General features: G+C 46.2%; 1 protein-coding gene across 1 annotated transcript in view; it reads left to right on the forward strand.

Annotated features, from left to right (window-relative positions):
• The window catches only part of LOC135385311 (glycerophosphocholine cholinephosphodiesterase ENPP6-like), a 53109-nt gene that overhangs the window by 37989 nt on the left and 2605 nt on the right, over positions 1 to 12515 (forward strand). Inside the window, exons 2-7 of the mRNA XM_064614547.1 lie at positions 635 to 822; positions 1871 to 2039; positions 6365 to 6474; positions 6541 to 6705; positions 9544 to 9687; positions 10105 to 10219. Coding sequence (XP_064470617.1) covers positions 635 to 822; positions 1871 to 2039; positions 6365 to 6474; positions 6541 to 6705; positions 9544 to 9687; positions 10105 to 10219 — 891 coding nt within the window. The remainder of the gene's footprint in view (positions 1 to 634; positions 823 to 1870; positions 2040 to 6364; positions 6475 to 6540; positions 6706 to 9543; positions 9688 to 10104; positions 10220 to 12515) is intronic.

A 12515-nucleotide genomic window follows, 5' to 3' on the forward strand; every position in this document is an offset into this window, starting at 1 on the left:
TGCACAGGGCAAGACGCGACAATTTAATGTAATTTAGAAACTGGTAAGTCAGCTACTGGGTGGCTTTATACTTGTTCCTTAGAGATTTCTTTTTTGCATATTGCCTTGGATTTTGCAGCAAATTTTCTTGTTTCTTAGGATGTTTCGAGCAAAGGAGAAGCGCACGCAAAAGCGAGCGACCAGCGACACATCAGACTGGCGGCGCCGTGTTTGCAAAGAACGGCGGAGCATAATAGTACCGGGTTCTGTGTGGTTTTATTGCACATCATGTGGGTGGTGGGCTCAAGGCGGTTGCGTAGGGGCCTACGGGCTTTACTTTGTCTGCTTGGATTGCAAAAACTGATTTGTATAGTACATTACCACGGCGTGTCTCATCTTGCCCCACGCGATGTCTCGTCTTGCCCCGAGGGTTGGGGAAAATGAGACAATCTGCATTTTTGAATTTCTTGTTCTGTGCTTATTTTAGACCAGCTAAATCAGTTCTGCATCTACAGGTTAGAAGCTCTAGACCCCTGGGAATGTGCCTATATGGCTAGTTTTCTTTTCTTTTCTTTTTTTTTTTGAAAAACACGAAAAATATAAATTTCATATTCAATTACAAATTTCTGTTTCATCTTGCCCCACCTTACCCTAGGTCTGTACGGCGAAGATCACGGCTTTGTGCAGAATTACATGTACGACGAAAGGCACAACGATTTCTTCTTGATGTCTCCTCACCCAAACGCATCTCTACCGCACTGGTGGCAACATGCAGAGCCCATATGGATCACCGCAGAGAAGAATGGCCTACGGACAGCCATGTACTACTGGGACGGCTGCCAGGTGATTGTGTGCTATTTACGGTGTAATATGCGCTACTACGTTTCTTTTTCCAGTGAAATGCGATGACGAAGTCAATGAATAACTCAACATCGTTTTCAAGGTTCCTCTCCTCTTACTGAACCCCTCATTTCATGAACCTGACGCAGTTGAAACGAAAGGCAGTGGAAGTTTGATGAAACTGCCACTGTATAGCAGCTTCTCTTGTGTTCACTTGCCGCTTCCTGTGCTGTCTGGTCGCAGGAGTCATAATACCGAACACGCAGTCTGGTAGATTTCTCGTTCTCCAGGAAGCTTTGTGCACGCCTGCACTCGCGCGCAGTTGAGCTGAAAACCATGCGATTTCTTCGATATGACACGGCGATGATCTTCCGGTATAATTAAATGCTGTCAAGCTGTACAGCTTGGAACAAAATTTTACGGAACACCGGGGTGTCGCATTTCTCCGTTGGAGCGACACCCCAGCACCAAACAGGAGCGGACAGACATGCCGAGAGATGGATAGGATAGCTGGTCGCCCGTTTCTTATTCGATCTTGTCCTGATAGTTAGCAGCGAGTGGCTACGACGAAGAAAATATGCCACTGCCGTGCTCCGTAAACTTTTGTCACAACCTTTACGACCGTAAGCTGTTTATGGCAGTATCGACCAAAGGCTGTCTCCAGCGCCATTACAAGACGATCAGTGTGTATCATACTGACACCAAACACACGCAAACCATTGACTGACAAACCATTTCACTTAGGTGTGTTGTGTTCGTCGATTTTATTTCGTCAAAGACATACGTTACCTTAGCTATAGGACATGTATAAGGTAAACTTGAAAGCCTCGTTTGCGGGGATCGACGGGTAAAAGGAACTGCGCGGCGCTAACGAACACGGGTAGTGCCTTACACGATACACAATAAGACTCAACAGTCTGAGTACACAGGATTCGAGTATAGTTATAGCCACGTATTGGGAATATTGACATTCGGCTGTCCATGTAGATTACGTACAGAGTATTATATTGTGCGTTACTCTCTTTTAACTAATGCCGGTCCGGTTTCTCAGGTGGAATTCCAAGGCAGACGGCCCACATTGTGCATTCCATACAAGAACTACTGGGGATGGAACAGTGTCAGCAACGACACGCGGTTGGTCTTTGACTCCCTTCTAAACAGCTTCCATAATGATACCCTGGATTTCGGTCTGGTATACTACGAAGGTGTTGATGCTCATGGTACGTGTCTTGATATCAGCTAAAGAGAACTTCCTGTCTTCAATAAGGATAGTAGTATACCTCAGCTTCCCTAACGACCATGCGCTTAACGTGAATATTTGATTCTAAGTATCGTGGGATAGAATCAACACCCTCACCATCGCGATCGCCATCATGAGTTTTGGGGCCCGAGGATTCGAGCCCTTAGCATTCCGGTATTCTTGTGTTATAAACAGTACCTTTAGCTGCATCTCTTCTGCTGTCATACTTACTTTCTCATCATTCCAAACTTAACAACATGTTTTGTTTCCTCAAAGGAAGGGTGCAGTGAAGTTAAATAGACGAAGGGTCCGCCTCTGCAGGTAGTGTTCGCTTACATGAGCTCTGTTCGGCAATGCTGTGATGTTTCAGAGGGCGGGATGCGCTGGTGAGGCTGTCAGACTGTTACCTTAGTCCGTTCCGGTACACTCGTAGTCCAATTTGCTTCTCCAATAGAGCTCAGCGTGCTGGCGGACGGCGGTCGACGGGGCGCTGCATCAGGTCCTCCTCAGACGCAGAGAAGTACTTGCAGATTGCAGTTGTGTTTCCCGGCAATACCACCAACAAGGAATGAGTACAGCATGGCACGTGGTGGTAGAAATAAGGTAGTTGGTGTCGCGGCATGGAAGGCTGAAGCTGTTTGTCCCTCGGGGCAGTGCGAGAGCAGTATCACGACAAGCACGAGGTGGTGGTCTCAAAAGGTTCTCGCCAAGGAAGTTCTGGGAAGGATCATCCAGGGGTATTCCCAGGATTTTCGTGTTGGGGGCTGTTGCTGTCCCGTAGGGGTGGTGTGACACCCATATTGGATATTTTTACTATTTTTACGGTTTTTTTTTTACATTCTGGGAGAATTTTTTTTTTTGGGGGGGGGGGGGCTGCAATATTTTTCGTGCGGTATTATGAGGTGCGGGGGAGCTGGGAAAATCCCTGATACCGTCCTAAAGCAGACGGCCAGGCGAAAAATCTCACTATGGTTTTCCTGCGAATTCCCGGTGGAACTGCCGTAGCGGTGCCTCCTGTAATACGCCAGAGGCTGGCTAGCTGCCTAACCTGAAGCAGTAGCGAGGATCCATTCGGAAGCCCTGCGAGAAGGCCTGCATGCCCTGCTTGGAAGGAAGAAGGCCTGCATGGAGCGGGTTCTTTCACCGCTGGCGTGGGTGACGCGAGTAGTGCCGTTCGGTCGACAGCGGCGTACCGCTACTGGTACTGAAGCGTGTGGCTAGCAAGGGGTCCACTGCTGGATGCTTGAGGAGGTCCTTCCCTAAGCATAAGGTGGCTTAGCGGCCTGGAGTTGACCACTGCATACCGGCTTCAGTAGGAGGCAGGGGAGGCGCTGTGAGCCGTCTGACGAGTCCTCGGAGTAACCGAGCACCGTACTTTCAGTGATGGGTCCCGGAGCGTTCCGTTGGTGTCCTCGGAGATGTTGTAAAATTTGTGATGGTAAGGGGCCGAATTGTTTTCCGCACGATGGTATTCGCATGGACAACCAAATATAGTGAAGACTGTGCCCTTTGGATGAACTCTCATCGGGGACGATGGAAGATCCCGGAAAGCTGAAGTGATGTGGCTGAGGTTTGGTGTGCTCCTCTGCCTGTGGCCTTAGTCCAAGGCTGAATTGCCAAACGCGGATTTGTCTTTGCAGTTAATGTCCGTGTTGATACCAGGAAGATTCTAATGAGTACGATACGTGGATGAAGGGTGTTAGGGCAGTCCTGTAGTGATGACCAACTACGGCGAGCAGTATTCCAAGCACCACACTGCCTCCACAGCGGTGCCCTACCACTATCTTGTTCATAGGCTATAACGTGCCAGATGAACCAATGCAACGCAATGCATTCTAGGCAGGACCTAGCCACACGTTATAGCAAATGTCAGCATGCACATCAGATTTGCGACACTCGTGGTCAGTGACCAAACCATATGTACACAACACGACTGTTGTTTCTCTACGTCGTTTTGTAACGTAAGCCAATACCGCGCATTCCGACTTCGGATATATCAGGCACTATGCCGTGTAAGAAGCACCACAAAATTTACAATAAAAATACGCTAACACGCTGCAAGAGAACTGTTGGTGAGCACTGAAACAGCGTATATAGAAGGCTGCTTGACCTAAAAGTAATGTTACCCATGTCGGTGACGTGACTGTGATGGTAATTTTACACCAAGCGACCGTTTGAGTGTGCCGACAAAAATGACTCCCTGTACCTTCCCGACACACGAGCTATGCAAAAGATTATCTTCCTTCTTCCCTAGCGCTGTCTTCACGACGACAAAGAGTTATGTCATAACTCGCCTTGCTTCTTCTTTCATCCACTGCCTTTCGCGCGGCTCTATACAGGACTTCTAGCTCACTGCTCCTCGTGCTTGAGTGCACCGTGCAGTTTTCGTCAGTCCTGATTTTCATCCGTACCTGCGTCACACGAGAAGCAGTACGGCGGCCTTTGTAGACTGAGCCCTGAAGGGCCGCCATTTCGAGAAAACCTTTGTACCAACCATACGATCGGCATTGTAGACAACGCCAGCGGTCCACAAAAAAAAAAACAAAAAAAAACAAAGGAAATTATCCAGGAATGACCAGCAGCACGAGCTCATATGCAGACATATACATGTTGTTCCACCAAAAAACGGCCAGGGGCGAAAGAAAAAACGGAGTGCTCTACACAAATGGAACCAACTGTACGTGCTTGGCAGTTGTGTGATATATCCAAAAATATTTTTTCATCGCCCCTTGTAAATTAATTAGCGGTAAATAATTTTCTAACTTTTTAATTATCGGTTTTAGCTCTCAGATGTCAATGAGGAAGTTGTAGTACATGTCGAAAAAGATGCAACTGAAGTGGTTCGAGGTTGCTATGGCTTGTGGTTTCGTTTTTTCCCGGTTTTAAAAATTGGTTTCAGAAGACGCGCGCGCCACAGAGCGGTCCCCATAATTCGACGCCCGCGCGCGACGATTGCAGTGCACTCTGATAGGTGTGCCGTGAAACAGGTGAAATATCTTGCTATTATGTGACGCAGCCCAAGGATGGTCTCCAAGCGCTAATCTCAAGGTCAATGTACGCCGGAGGGCGCTGGAATCGTCGCGCGCGGGTGCCGGATTGCCGGACTTTTAAACCCGGGAAAAAACGATACCACAAGCCATAGCGGCCTCGAACCACTTCAGTTGTGTGTTTTTCTACATGTACTACAACTTCCTCGTTGACATCTTAGAGCTGAAACCGATAATTAAAAAGATAGAAAATGAATTACTGCTCAGTAATTGACAAGGGTCGATGAAAAAAAAAATTTTTGGATAGACCACACGACTGCCAAGCACGTACAGTTGGTTCCACTTGTCTAGAGCACTCCGTTTTTTCTTTAGCCCCTGGCCCTTTTTCGGTGGGACATCCTGTATGGTTGTTCTGCTAGAACTTTGGATAAAGCTAATTATGACGTCAACGAGCGCCATTGAACCACGCTAAGAAACAACATTTCTTATCTTTAGAAGCGCATCAGCCCCCGTTTGTGGGCATCACCATTTTCATTGCATAACGTTCGTAGTGATGTGTGACAAGTTGTATGCTCTTTACTGACGTGCCGAGTTCGAGATCGTGTGTTTCCACGGAGGGAGATAGGGCAGCGCATTTGCCGATGGCACGTGCCGAGGAATATGGGATGCGAGGTTCTTAGAGCAGCAGTAGGCTACGCGGCGGTATTGCAAGAACATGGGGGAGGGGATATATTTAATGATAACAACCCAAGCAGCACAATGTACCGAAAGTCGAGTGCAATAGGGGTGGACGGTATGTGTCTTATCAATGTTCTTTAGTTTCACCAGTTCGTTCAAGGTCTTCCACCTACCTGTCCACCCCTATTGCACTCGACTTTCAGTACATTGTGCTGCTTGGGAAACATGCAAGAACATGGATTGAGTTATCTTCTGCTTCACTTCTCCTGAGCGCTGTTGGATGTTCACCAGTGACGTAGGCGCGCTTTTTGTGAAATTCTCGCACGGAAATTCTGCGACTGGCACATGACAGGCCAAGTGGTTTCTGTAATATGCCACATGATATCCGGCAGTCGCCCCCTTGTCTCAGTGTAATGTGTGTTGCCCACAAGTCAGGAGCTCGAGATCAATCCAGGACGCGAGCACTCTAGAAAATTCGTTAGAACACAGGTTGTAGAGAAGTGCACGACGTTAGCGTGGATTGCAGCTCTGCCCCTTCTTTAACGTCACAAAGCGCGGTCTCTGCACAATGGGTTTCCTTCCAAAACCCCCGATGCTTCTAAGGATGGTGCTTGATTAATACGACCTTCATTTCTCATAGGTCATAGTTCGGGACCAGACTCCGCACAACGTCGAAGATCCTTAAGGGATATTGACTCGCTACTCCTGCACCTCCAGAATGAAATACGTAGAAGATACATGGAGCATCAGGTAAGTAGGCTTTCGTAATTCGTGTAGCTGTCACATGCTCGACTTCTAACTAATACATAATACCAGGTAAGCCTTGTGGTAGTGTCAGACCACGGTATGACCAACACAGACGTCAAGAAAGGCACCAAGGTTATCGACATTGAACCCCTTATCGACTACAACGACATTCACAACATGTTGGATGGCGGTTCCTTCGCAATGCTCAGGCCATATCCAGACAAGGTTGACAAGGTATGCAACACGACTAAATTAGTTTTTATGTGTTTATTAAATATAACTAAAGGGGGAAAGGAATTAGCTTTGGCTGTCTTGATGTAGATGGGCGTTATAATTGTTATATTATATGACCATGGTGGTGCTTGTTTTGCTATCATTTGCATCCAAAGGGGACTGACTTGTACGTCAGTGCGCACTTTAAACTGGAGGATACGGTAATCAGAAAACTGTCGCCAAAGGAGTGCACTTACCCAAGCGATTCTGGCGTGCCCATTAACTGCACGTCACTCCCGTGACGTAGAATGTTCGGTCGAACAGCAGCTGTGTGGACTTCTTACGTCACTACGTAGCCATTACCTACCAACTATGTTGGTATTATTAACATGACTATCATCAAGGAGACAGGAAACAGAAATGTACAGCGCCATCACGTTTGAATTATTGAGTTAAGAATGATTGCGGTGCCTGTCCTCGGGGTCACAGACGCTGTGGTTTGACCTTGAACTACGGACATGTTATCCATGATGGCTGAAGTCATTTTGACTAGTTTTCGTTTTCGTTTAATAATAATAATTATAATAAATGATGACGTTGGTACCGTGATGTTACACGTAAAGTTACACATGAATGGGGCAGTTAGCGTGAGCGGCCTCCTTTTTTCTCTTTGTCTACAAAGTCAAAAACCTTCTGCAGCTGAGAATGGCACCGTTTCACATTCCTTGGAGTTCGTTCTTTCCTCTGAGACACGTTTCTTTGACTCTGATTGCATTTTCTCCATGTATACGCCGACATTGTCAGAATAATCACACCTCCTGCATAACTTTCAAATTCGCTTTTTTTTTTTGTTTCCGTATACCGAACGTGAATACCTTCAGTAATAGCTCGTCAAACTGAGTCGATTGGCACCTCCCTTTTTCTTTTTCTTTTTTTCTGCGACACATGGTATGTGTGCTATGTCAGCACCGGAATTTGTGCCAGTTGGTAAAAGCGTCCATTGTTCCCTGAGGAGCCATCATCAAACACACCACAACACACGAAACACACGTCAACGTGCTGCTCCAACTACCAACATTATCCTCTCTCTTTTTTTTGTGTGTGTGTGTCAATCAATCAACCACCAACACATGTTCGCTGCTCAAGGAACTCCAGTCAACAGATGTATATACAGGGTGTTTGCTCTAACGTGTCCAGAAATGTTATTTAAAGCGAGCGATAAAAGAGAAACAGCGCTACTTTTCAGCTACTTGACTAAGAAACAGGTGCTACTAGTGAAGCAGTACCTGTTTCTTACTCAAGTAGCAGAAAAGCACCACTAGCTTTTCTTTTATCGCTCGCTCGCTTTAAATATAATTTCTGTACACGTTAGAGCAAACACCCTGTATATGTAGACGAATTCTTTTAGCAGTAAACATGTGTTGATAGTTGGAGCATCAAGTTGTCGCTCGCATTTTGTGTTGTGGTGTGTCTGATGGTGGCTCCTGAATGAACAAGGTGTGCTACGCCCGGCAACTGACGCCCAACTGATGACATTCGCACCCCCACCCCGAGCCATTACCGATGACTCATGCCTTACCACCGGATACTTTTATCTGTTATCTATATAACGCCACCTCACTCACTGTGACATTTTGAATAATTGTGAAAGTATGAGTGTTTTACGCTACTTCCAATTCGTGACGCAACTTCACCGGTCATGCCACCCCATATGCCGCAAGGACGTAGTTCTACGTGAAAGATTCAACTTCGAAAACCGCAGTGGAAATAAGCTTGCAAAAGATCCGTTAATTGTCAATATATGGAGGAAACTGATATTGTCCCTGGTCGATTCTCGATTCTCCCACAGTAGACTGCTGACGCTAAGAAATGTACGCGCATTTTCTGCTAATTTGCGCGATACATATGTCAACCTGGTGTTAAGGCATATTTTATTTGCCGCATTTTGCGTGTTATTGCAATTGGCTCGCTGTCGCCTTATTCCCCGCTAGAAGTGCAGAACGTCTGCAGCGTGGTTAATCTCGTGCTCGGCACATCGGGATTACGGTTTCTGGTTTCCGGTGTTTAGTTGTGTGAAAATCGGTGGCTATTTCGCTGACTATGAATCGGAGGTTTTCTGTGGTAATGCTTTAAGCGTGAAGACACGCGGCGCAAATTGTCGAGAAACGAAACTGGCACTCCCTATGCATACAGTGAACGCAACATACAATCTACATGTTTTCGTTAGAGTAGCAACTGCTACAACCTGATGTTGTAAGAGATCGTCAGGTACATATTAGGGGGTTCAGGTAACATCGCACGCCGCTCCTCTTGTTGCAACAATGGGGTAGCCCCATTTGTCCTGCCCGCCAGTGATTTATCCAGACCCCCCTACACCCCCTAGCGCCCACCCCCCCAAATGTTCAGTGACACCCCCTAACTTTTTCACCTGTGTACGTCCCACAGAGGGTGCCCTTGCGATTTGAGCTTGAGACACATGTCAAAAATGATATGTTAAGCTGTAATGATGTAACTATAATAATGACCCCCCGTCCCCATTTTTTTTAACACCCCTCCATGCTTGGGATTCTGGATAAACCACTGTTGCTCGCTGCCAAGCGGTTCAAGATGAGGCTACACGAAATAAAATCAAGTAATTTGAAGGGCCCACTGCAGTGATCTTCGGAATACTATACGTGTTCTGACGGACCGCAAGAAAAAAAAAATAAATAAATAAATCTACAGGCTTACGTTTATCAGTGCTTTTCAGGAAGCACAGAAAACTGGGAACTCTAATCGTGCGCAATTATTATTACGCAATAATTATTATCGTACGCATTGCTGCCGAGAGTTGTACCGTCTTTTCTTCCTTCCTGACAGGTGTATCATTCGCTAAAATCCGCTAATATCGAGGGATTAAATGTCTTCAAGAAGAATCACCTGCCGAGGTTGTATCACTTGAAAAGGAGCTATCTTACACAACCTCTGGTGCTTACGGCTGATGTTGGCTACGTCATCAAAAGGGTACGGCAAATCTCCGTGTGTCTTGCTATGACGCTTAAAAAATACCGTGTGACGTTTACGTGTTGTGGTTTTGCGTTGGGTTAAATAACTTTAATTAGTGTAATTAATTAAAAATTTCGTCATTCACTATTAAAGTTAACGAATAAAATAAATTCGCTCAAATAAGTCACCGCAGCACATTCCTTAATTTATTTATAATTAATGATTAATTAAGTCAGACTATATAAATTAAGTCACCACAGTAAATTCTGCGCCGAAAACCCCGCCGACCTCTCCAATGGAGAGCCTTCTAAATTGCAGGAATCATCAAATGTTTCCTGAATCCGAAATCACGATGGTCCAGTTGGTCCAATGGTGCAATTTCTTTTGCTTGTTAATGTTGCAGATGAGTCTTTAAAATGTTGCTTTCCGTTCCAGATGTCGAATCCTGACAAAATGATGCCTGTGCATTCGAGTTTCTATAAGGGGAGTCACGGATACGATCCGCTGCGACTTGATGACATGCGCACAATTTTTCTGGCAAGAGGTCCAGGTACGTGAAAACAAGACCGAATGTTATACGCGGAAACTGCGTTGTCGCCAAGAATGGAGTTAGAAGCAGACTAGAGGCATAGTTATCAGTAGGGATCCTAAGTTGAAGTTGCTGTATTCTGCAAACCTCGAGAGCAGTGTGGTGCGCTAATGATATCACTGTATTTCTCTGCCTGTGGTCAACGAATTGAAATGAGGCAGTTTATCAGTACAAACCTTTTGCAAAATGTTGTGCAAGTTTTCCGTTAGGTGGACCATAACATAAAACTCCAAATACAGGCAACACGAATATGCTGCAGCGCGAACGAAGCTGCAAGCGCTCACTGAACAGAAACTCGATTTCCCTTTTAGGTTACAGACAGTCTAAGTTAAGTTGAAGCATCTATTCGTTGACCTACACTCTTAGAAATGAACTTCACCACATAGCACGCTCCTAGCCAACCATTATCTCGAATGATATCGTTAACTGCCCTGATTTGCTGAAAACTGGACGCGTACGCCCTCAAGCAGCACAATGTACTGAAAGTCGAGTGCAATGGGAGTGGACGGTATGTGTCTTATCAATGTTCGTTAGTTTAACGGGTCTATTCAAAGCCTTTCACCTACCCGTCCACCCCCATTGCACTCGACCTTCAGTACATTGTGCTGCTTGGGCCTTTTTTGTGACAATTGTGAACAACATACGTGTCACAAAAAAGGCGTACACCTCCCGCTATCAACAAATCAGGGGGCTTAATCGTTTCACACGTTCAACTTAACGGCACGAGACAGCTGAACGAGTCGTTCAGGCTAACGAAACGAGCAACTTTATCGATGCTTTGCGTGGTCACAATCTGTGCTCCTCGTGAAGCTTCTTCTTTGTGGTTATTTTGCACGTTGCGAGCGCTCACGCGTTGTGATGTCACCGCCATGAGCGAAGAGCAGGTGGTGGTGGTGGTGAAAGGGTTCGCCGTTGTCGGCCTCACATATGTGGGCAACGTCACGACTGACGCCCTGGGGAATATGCGTCCTGGGACGACTTCTAAGGGAACTGTGCCGACATATGTCTGAAAGCGTCTGAGGAAAACCCAGGAAAAACCCCAGACTGCACAGCCGGCACCGGGATTCGAACCCGGGTACCTCCCAGTCTCGATGTGCGAGCGAAGAGCAGGCTGGCAGCGAGGCTGCATCTTCTCTGACCAATAGGACTGTTTCATTTGTTCCGATAGCTCGCATTCTCGTGCTCCCATACATGCTCATTGCGTTCCAATATGGTGAGCTCACCATAGTTCCAATGTTCGTTCCCAGGCTCGTTCGTCATCTTCTTTTTCTTCCCGTCTCAATATATGGCTCGCTAGTCGTGTGAAAATAATTAACAAACATGTACGTCACTGTAAGGATAATCGTCGAGCTATGCGCAAAAAATTGTAAATCATTTACCTACCCTGACGATGGTGTCGCGTGAGAATGGTCTTAAGTATGATACGAGAGCTAGTGTGTGCTGAGTTCTAGTTCACGTGGGAGTCCGAGACCAGAAAGGAAAGACGTAGTGGTATCAGAAGTATCAAAAGAAGAAAGAGGAGGAGGCTGTCCGTTCTCCTCAACGTGTACACTTATTTCATTAACTTTATGTAACGCTTTATGTAACGTTTTCCTTCAAGCATGGAAGTACAACGCGCAGCCTTACAGTCAGGCTTCATAAGCAGTGCGAACAGCATTTCTTCCCGGACGGAACAACTTTACAAAATCTATCTGGTCCAGTTGAAAGGCATCCTGACGCCTAAAATAAAATAAAATAAATTCGCAGTGCAACAGTTTTCTAGTGAGCTTGAACAGAACGTCAATGAACTGTTTTAATTCCATGTTAGCACCGCGAAGCAAGAGAATGTTATGGAACTATTCAAGACAATCGACCTCAGAAAATCCACAGAATCCTTTGCTCTTCCTTTCATTGCTACATCAACACTATGTCCGCAATGTACTATTAAAGAGAACAATTCGAACACTACTATATGCATCCATTTCGCCTTTGTTGTTCATCACAACACCCGTAGCTGTCAAGACGGAGTGAAGTACACAGTCACAAGTCCTCACAAACGGTGCGGAGAGCGTTTCTTGGCGGACGGAAGAACTTTACAGAATCTGTCTCGTCCAGTTGAAAAGCACCCTGACGCCATCACGTCCATGGGGCACAGTTAGCTGCTTGTGTGATCGCCCAAGCGAAGAATCACTCCGCCATCTTTCTTGGGCAGCTTCAACGTTAGCGAGTCGTTACGAATAACGAAACGAAGAAACTTATCGACGCCCTGCTGTGGCAC

Source organism: Ornithodoros turicata, chromosome 2 (genome assembly GCF_037126465.1).
Source record: "Ornithodoros turicata isolate Travis chromosome 2, ASM3712646v1, whole genome shotgun sequence".
NCBI classification, from domain to species: domain Eukaryota; kingdom Metazoa; phylum Arthropoda; class Arachnida; order Ixodida; family Argasidae; genus Ornithodoros; species Ornithodoros turicata.